This window comes from Propithecus coquereli, unplaced genomic scaffold (assembly GCF_000956105.1).
Source record: "Propithecus coquereli isolate 6110/MARCELLA unplaced genomic scaffold, Pcoq_1.0 Scaffold350, whole genome shotgun sequence".
NCBI classification, from domain to species: domain Eukaryota; kingdom Metazoa; phylum Chordata; class Mammalia; order Primates; family Indriidae; genus Propithecus; species Propithecus coquereli.
Genome location: NW_012149175.1, coordinates 1,850,968 through 1,860,313, shown reverse-complemented (window position 1 = coordinate 1,860,313; position 9,346 = coordinate 1,850,968). Strand labels below are relative to the sequence as shown.

The 9,346-nt window shown below is 34.5% G+C and overlaps 1 protein-coding gene across 1 annotated transcript in view; it reads right to left on the bottom strand.

Moving 5' to 3' along the window:
* The window catches only part of LOC105815959 (protocadherin-15-like), a 220,476-nt gene that overhangs the window by 5,202 nt on the left and 205,928 nt on the right, over positions 1 to 9,346 (bottom strand). The window contains exon 8 of the mRNA XM_012651242.1: positions 7,520 to 7,630. Coding sequence (XP_012506696.1) covers positions 7,520 to 7,630 — 111 coding nt within the window. The remainder of the gene's footprint in view (positions 1 to 7,519; positions 7,631 to 9,346) is intronic.

Genomic DNA, 9,346 nt, shown 5'->3' with positions numbered 1-9,346 from the left:
AAAAAAATTTCATTAACTTAGGAAATTTTGACTGCAATTGGCATGCAAGAATATCTTTTTAAAAAGTTTTCCAAACTCAATTGCTACTATGGACTAAATTGTGTCCTCCCGCCAAAGAAAAATTCACATAATGAAACCCTAGCACCTAATGTGACTATATTTGGAGAAAGGATTTATCAGGAGGTAATTAAGATTACATGTCATAATAAGGATGGGGCCCTGATGAAATAAGATTAGTGTCCTTAATATCGCTCGCTCTCTCTCTCTTTCTCTCTCATTCGCTACTCCCCCCACCCCTCAACACACACACTGAAATGCAGGGGAAAGGCAAAGTGAGGTCAAAAGAGAAGGCTGCCATCTACCAACCAGGAAGAGAGCCTTCACCAGAAAGATACCCTGCTGGAGCTTGGTCAGGAACTCCTAGCCTCCATATTTGTAAGAAAATAAATTTCAATTGGTTAAGCCATTCTGTCTTTAGTGTTTCATTATGGCAACCTGAGAAGTTTAATACAACTGCTTAATTTATATTTTCTCAACATGTATTATTATTTCACATATCATTTATATATTTCCTAACATTAAACATTTAGTAACATGAAAGCTTTAATTAGCTTCCATAAAAATGAATCACTAACAATTATGAGTGGAGCTAAACGTAAGAAATAGCAAGTGACACAAAGAATAATCAATCCAACATAAAAAGTGACATATGGGAGTTTAAAAGTATACACATATCTTCAACACAGAATCAAGAAGGCCATAAGGAATATTCAGCAGAGTGTAGAATTTAGAAGAGCTAGAGCATTCTTTCAATATTCACAGGGAGGTAGTATTCACCTGGTCCCTGAATCATTAGCATCTTTTTGCAAGGCTTCCAACGCAACACTCTGGCTCCATATAATTGCAATACACCTATTCAGAATCATAATGTAACATGGTGTCTGGCATATCAAAGACACTCCATTGCTTCTGAATGAATTATTTACTAAATGAGTTGAAATTTTCATCAATACAAGAAAGAACTAATATACCGAAAAAAAGATGTGCCTAGTAGAACTTCAAAAAATAGATACTTTGTATAGATAGCTCAGAAATACAATTCATCATCACAATCCACTCTTTTTACAAAGCATATTTTTATAAAATTACAAATATTTCAACTGTGATAATTTTAAGGTAATAAAACACTCAAATTGTTAGACGATAAGTCAGACTAATCTCTTCACCCAAGTTGGAAGGTTTTCTTGTAAAATAGTTTAATTGCCAACTATTCTTTCATCAAACTAGTGATAAATGTGAATTTCTAATTTATTTAGTACATGCTCTATATTTAGCAGCGTATTAAGTGAACAATGATTGTGTGGAGTAGAGCCAGGGAAGGTGTGGATTCTAATAAATAATATGAAATTATTTGAAACCTGGATTTAAAATGAGTATGAGACAAACATGATGTTCTGAATAATTTTTAAGCAATGTATAGGAGCCCTGAAATAGACTTCTAACACTTATAATATTCAGTATTCAAGTGGTTTGTAGCTTAACAAAATGGCTAGAAGCACCCACCAGACTCACTCAGAGACACATAAATTAAATACTACTTCATTACCTTATCAAGCATTTGCAGTAGAGAAAGAGAGAAAAAAAAAATGGAACATAATTAAAGTTGCCCTGAGTCTTTTGACCCTATCAGTTCCCTAAGACCACAGAGGTATTTGTCTGGTTTCTGCTCACCAATGATAGATGGAATATCATGGAATGAAATTTTAAAAATCTATCCTATTAACTTGATTCTGTTAGATTTCTTTTTTTGAAAAAGAGAATAGTGGCAATAAAATTGCCTTGGTCTAACTCATATTAGAAGTGGGGTCTTTATTTTTTTCTTGAAAGCATTTTTTTGTTTGAGATAGTTAACTAATTTTCCTTAATTTTTATGCATACCAGTAGATAGAATAGTATCATCTTTCACAGCGCCACATGCTTACGTGTCTTTACTACTCAAACATTCTATAAATATTCGTTCCCTTAAACCATCAACCATCATCTTCCCATTACACTCCCACTCCCCAGAAATCCCCAAGAAACTGGCAGGGTTAAAAAAAAAGTGGGTTTAAAATTAACACTTATTCCACTATTGGTAAGAAGCAGAACTGAGGGGAGGTGGGGAGGGGGGTTATTTTTGAAAAGTTATTTACACAGGTTGAAATTTAAAAGTATAGAAAGTGATATTTACATATCCAAATCTGCATATCTGCAATGCTTATACATTTTCTTTGAATATTCATGGCCATTATGTGAAAAGATGGAGCTAGGAAAAAACAGTAATATTGCATTTTTAGGAATTATGTCTTGTTATGGAGACAAGTAGAACCCTTTCTCTAGATTTTTATATTTGAGAAAATATAGAATAGTCCTGTTAGTCATAGGATAATTCAGAAATTACTCTTTCTATGACTCTAAATTAAATATAAACCTTTTTCCTTCTGATGATTAAGAATTCTTGAATACCAAAGTGTCCTTAATATTTTACTCAGGATAACATAATACAAAAGAGAGTTGGCTTTGAAAAAAATCTGTGTGTGAAAAGATGAGTTTGATTCTTTTGTAATTTAGGATAACATATCAAAATTGGAGTTTATAGTAATAGAAACTGTTGAACATATTTCAACAAAAGGAAAATCCATTGATCTTTGTAATTCTCTGAACTTTCTTGTCTGGATTCCACTCCCCCCATTTTTGTCTGAAAATTAATCATTCCTCCATTGTAGATCCATATTTGAAGCAAACCACAGGGGCTATAACTTTGCAAATATTCTTAAGAAAACAAGTGGCAAGTTTTCTAATGGAAGTCAGTCAAAACTTGTTTAGCTAAATTAAAAATCATAACATGTACACATGGATAAAAAGTAACCTTCCAACTACATGTAATTTGAATGATTCCCTTGGTAAATCAGTTAAATCTTTGTATCATAAGCAAAACCAGGTCAAAGCTGAGTAATGCTCAATAATTTGTCAAAAGATCTCCAATTAACCTTTTAGAGACCATCTGCTGTAAAGTCAAAATTGATTGCTTATATTTTAACATCCTTATGATTTAAAGAGAATATATTGGCTTCAATAAATGTGTATGACTTACATTGTTGGTTTATGTAGCACTAATAAAATAATAAAATATAAAATAATAATTAGATATTTTAAATTTAAGGATGTCATTGTACTATATAAAGATACAGATATAAATTATATACTTATATTGATATTGGTATATACAAAACAGTAAATGATTCACAACCAGCCTACATAGATAAGAAGCCCTGATTTGTACCCTTTGTCACTTTTCAAACTGTTAATACTCCCACCCTGGCTGCAAATATGAGGTCACTGAACGTGGAGTTGGGAAAACATATTCACAGCTGACCCTCAAGCATGTCTGAGCTGACTTTCCAGCTCCAACAACCCACTTTTAAAAGTAAATTATATATTTAAAATGTCTTAGAAATGGGCATCCTTCTCTATCATATGTGAGAATGCAATATGTTGTAAGAATCTAGAAACTAATATGGCGTTTCATACAAAGATTAATAGTATATGCATGTATACTCGATTTGTTGCCCGGGCTAGAGTGCTATGGCATCAGCCTAGCTCACAGCAACCTCAGACTCCTGGGCTCAAGAGATCCTCCTGTCTCAGCGTCCTGAGTAGTTGGGACTACAGTTGCACGCCACCACACCCAGCTAATTTTTCTACTTTTAGTAGAGATGGAGTCTTGCTCTTGCTCAGGCTGGTCTCAAACTCCTGAACTCAAGCAATCCTTCCACCTCTGCCTCCCAGAGTGCTAGGATTACAGGCATGAGTGAGCCACCATGCCCAGCTTATAACTAACTATTAATTTTTAAACAGTAACATACCAGTACTTAAGTGATTTATGTAATTATATCACAATCTATTCAAAATATTAGTCTAAGTATTTTTTTGCTTGTTAACTTACTAATCCTCACTAGAAAGCTATGTGGTATGTTTTATTAATGCCCCCATTTTACTGATTAGGAAATTAACATACAAATTATGCCCAAAATTATGCAGCTAGTAAATGGCAGACCTGGGATTTGAACTCAGTCAGTATGGTTCTAGAGTTCATGCTGTTACTATTATTATACTACACTCACTGCCCCTCATTAGAGTCATGGGGGTAGCTATCAATTTGATGCCAAAAACAAACAAGTAAACAAACAACAACAGAGTATAGTCAAATCAACTGCAATGTACCCTTATTTGGATATATTCTACAGCCATTAAAATTATACAATTCTAAAAACTTTTTGAAACACTGAAAATTTTATAATCTTCTGTATTTAACATTTTATATTTTGTACTATGTGATTTAAATGTATATCAAAAATTGTTATTACAGATAAATTTATAACTTTTTTAACTTCTCCTTCATCCCATTCCTTGCTTTTGATATATTCCTTCCTTCACTTATATTATTGCTTCATAATTTTATCTTTGAAATGCTAAAAACCCATCACTTTCTCAGTGATGAATAGTCTATCAGATTGAAAGTAAATTGTTTCAGATGTCTTTATAAATATTTTTAAACTAGACAACAATTCAGAATTCTTTAACCTACATTTCTTTAAAAAATTAGGTCATTTAAAATGGCACAATAAAAAAACTAGTTTACAAATACATTTCATAACAGTCTGACTTTTCTATAAATTGTAGTGGAGATTCTGAGTCAGACAAGAGAAATTGCACCTTTTCTCCACATCTTCACTTAAATAAAAAAGATTGTTTTTGGTGTTTTTATGAAGCTCTGAATGGCTAATAGATTTTATATTTTCCCTTATCCACAGTTTGTATTCTAGTCTTTATCACGTGACACTAAAAAAAGTTCACCAAATCAAAACAAAAACATTAAATTAAAAAAAAAAAACTTAAGAAATGTTAATGAAAGTGTATAAATTTGGCTTCAAAAATTAGATCTATATTATTTGTCTACATATCTCTATCTGAATATCTTCATCTACATATCTCTATGTCCATATCTACCTATCTATCAATACATATTCACACCCCCTTTCAGGTGAAATATCTCTAAGAAAGGCAGGAAAATGGCAATGCAGTGATACCGTTTTGCATGTTAACTTGTTCGGAACAGCTGATTGAGGACATGCTATCTTCTGTTCTGCTATATCAGTAAGATTACAATGCTTATGAGTTATTAAAGGCACAGGCTGGCTTCAGAGTCTTAACTGTCTTTTTTTTTTTTTTCCCCAATAAAGACTTCATTATTTTGGAGTAGTTTTAGGTTCACAGAAAAATTGCCTCCACAGATGCATAGCCTCCCCCATTATTAGTATCCCTCATCAGAATTGTACATTAGTTACAAGTGATGAGCCTACACTGACATGTCAAAATTCCCAAAGTTCATGGTTTACATTAGAGATCATTCTTGGTGCTATCCATTCTATGGGTTTGGACAAATATATAATGCCATATCCTTATTATATCATACAGACTATTTTCACTGCCCTAAAATTTCTCTGTGATCCTTCTACTTAGCCCTCTCTACCTGCCGCCATCACCAGCCCCTGGGCACCACTGATCTTTAGATTGTCTCCATAGTCTCATTTCTTAACTAATTTCTTAACTGCCATTTCAGAATCCACGTCTGTCACTTACTAAGGGACTTTTTCAATGTTAGTAGCTATCTATGGCTGGCCCAGTTAATTTCTTGCTCGTATTCTAGCCCCGTTCTTCTTCTTGCTAAAAAAAATATTTTTTTTCAGGGCATCAGTGCACCCAGTCCCAGGAATTAAAGCATAAATCGTGTAATCCAGAGATGACTCATTCTCCTTTGGCACAATGGCATCTTCATTCCTTCCTGCTATGCTGACTCATGTGATCCAGTTCTGTAAGGAGAAGCTGGGTGGGAGAGAACTCCAGATAGAGTATAGCCTCAAATAAAAGGAGTGAGAATCAACAAACTCAAAATAAATTTTATTTTTGCTAGCCTTTTCCACCTGCTTACACTCAGAATTGCAATGCAGTTGTAATGCTTATGGCTGTGATATTCAACTAGCTCCCAGCAGATAAGACATTGAAAAAATAGCCAAATATCAGGGAAGAGCAAAGAATAAGGATGGAAGGATCCTAAGTCCTTGGTGACTGCGGTCCCCAATCCCCAGGCTGTGGACCAGTACCAGTCCATGGCCTGTTAGGAACCAGGCCACACAGCAGGAGGTGAATGGCTGGCAAGCAAGTGAAGTTTCATCTGCGTTTACAGCTGCTCCCCATCACTTGCATCACCACCTGAGCTCTGCCTCCTGTCAGACCATTAGTGGCATTAGATTCTTATACAAGCCCGAACCCTACTGTAAAGTGCGCATGTGAGGCATCTAGGTTGTGCACTCATTATGAGACTCTAACCCCTGACTATCTGAGTTGGAGCTGAGGTGGTGATGCTAGGGCTGAGGAGTGGCTGCAAATATAGATTATCATTAGCACAGAGGTCTGACTGCACAAAGACCCTAATAAATCAATTGCTCGCAGACAATTACTGTATACTTTATTTCTATTATTATTACATTGTAATCGTTGTAATATATAATGAAATAATTATATTTTGCCTGTTTAAACATCACTCATATCTATGAGTACAGCTCTCAATTATATAATAATTATATATTACAATGTAATGATAATAGAAATAAAGTACACAATAAATGTAATGTGCTTGAATCATCCCCAAACCATTCCCCCACAACCAGTCCATGGAAAAGTTATCTTCCATGAAACTGATCCCTAGTGACAAAAAGGTTGGAGACCATTGCTTGGTGATATGTTTGAACTGTCAAGCCAACCCCTGAGCCACATAATTCCAGCATTTTTCTTAAACTAATAATAATAACAATAATAAATGTCCACATTGTATAAGTAACTGTCTTTCAAGTTTTCTATCATTGTTGTCTACATATATTACAGTAAACTTCTCTGATGGGCATAATAGCTGATAACTAGTAAATAACTACTCAATAAATGACAGCCATGAACAAAAATATTACCAATTAGGCAGTGGTTCTCAGATCTTTAGTGTACTTTAGAATCCTCTGACTAACTAACTGACAATACAGATATTACACTTCCATCCCCTGAGATTTTTATTAAGAACATCTGAGGTAGGGGTCAGAAATCTATATTTTTAATATGCTCCCAAGGTGATTTTGCTGCAGTTATTTGGTGGATCATATTTTGAGAAATACTTCAGTATGGGCTAAAAACAAATTATTGGAATGTGGGTAATACCTATGAGTGATTTAATGGTTGAAGAATACAGTGAATGGAAACAATACCAATCCATCCCATTCCCCATCTAGAAGAATATAAGTACCACTGAGGGCAGGGGTATCCTTTTAGGGACTGAATCACACTGAGCACTCTAAGAGCATTTAATACATTCTGGAATAGCTTTTTACTTCATAAGTTCACAGAAGAAATTTAAGAGAAATTGAATACTCACATTAGCTTGGATGATGACAAAGTAGCGAGTTTTATCTTCATAGTTGAGCCTCTTCCTTAACACTACATTTCCAGTCAACATTAGGGGTATTTCAAAGGTGTCATTGGATGTCTGCAAATATTAAAGATACAGGTTTCAGATCATTTGAATATAAAATGAATTAGATACCACGATACTGTAGTTTAATCTTGAAAGTTATAGATGGCATGCTTATCATCTATAAATAGAAGGAATATAAGCTTCATATTTAATATTCTTATCATTTCTCAAAATGTTTCATTTTGAACAATGCATTTTCCCTGAGTCCTTTGATAATGATAACCAGTAAACTTGTTTCTTGTCATAGTTTTTTATATATTATTAGGGTTATTCGTCAACAGCCTTGGAACAGTTCTAAATCAAAGTCTAGATATCTGAAAATCTTCCCTGTTACCATATTACCTTTTCACTATTTGTTTTAACACCAAGGAGTTAAATATTACAATTTGTGATTTCTACATAATATTACTTTCCAACATTGGTGCCCATTCTGTATTTCAATTATTTTCAGGCATTAAATACAAATACAGTCATGAGCCACTTAAGAACAGGGATCTACTAAGTGAGGTATCCCAAGAATGGAAAGACAAACACCACATGTACTCACCATCAAATTGGTATTAACTGATCAACACATAAATGCACATACAAGAATAACATCTATTGGATGTTGGGCAGGGGGAAGGGGGTAGGGGGGAGGAGGGAGGAGGGGATGGGTATTTGCATACACAAAGAGTGCAATGCGCACCACTCCAAGGATGGACATATTTGAAACTCGGACTTAGCGGGGGAGGGGGGGGCAAGGGCAACATATGTAACCTAAACATCTGTACCCCCATAATATGCTGAAATAAAAAAAAAGAACAGGGATATAATGTGAGAAATGTATTATTAGGCAATTTTATTTGTTGTGCAAACATCACAAAGTATACTTACACAAACCAAGATGGTATAGCCTAGTACACACCTAGGCTATATGGTATAGTCTATTGCTCATATGCTACACACTTGTACAGCACATTACCGTGCAACATACTGTAGGCAATTATAACACAATGGTAAGTATTTGTGTATCTAAACATAAAAAATAAACAGTAAACATATGGTATTATAATCTTGTGAGTCCACCACCATATTTACAGTCCATAGCTGACCGAAACATTATGTGGCACTTGACTATGAACTTGACACAGAGTGTTATCGTAAAAAAAAAAAGTATATATATATATATATATGTATGTATGTATGGGTTATAGGTTAATTTTTTTTCAGGCTCCATAACTGCATAACTGCTGTTCATTAGTTTAGATCCCTGCTCTGTCAAGAATGGAGTTTCTTCCTGGTAGCACTCATGTCGTAAGAGCAATCTCTAAAGTGCCTTCCAGCACTACTTGCTCTAATATAAGCAGCCCTCAGTATAAATGTATTCACATGTTAAGAGAGTATAATTATAAGATCAGTCTCTTATTCTTAACAAGAGCTTACATCACTCTTGTATTTTTAGTGCCATTTTAAAGACTGATAAAATAGTTTCTCAATGACTGCAACAAATCAGCTTTACTTCCAGCACTGAAATTGTTTTTAGTTTGTTTGCTTGTTTTGTGCTATTGTGCTTGTGCTTGCACCCATGCTGTGGACACTGGGAGAAAATACTTAGCTTGGATCTACATTAGATTGCTGAGAAAGGAGGAGGAGGAGAAGGAGGAGGAGGGGGAGGAGCAGGAGGAGGAAGAAGGGAGAAGGGGAAAGAAGATAAAAGAAGAGTGTGTGTTCACACTCTCAACTCAG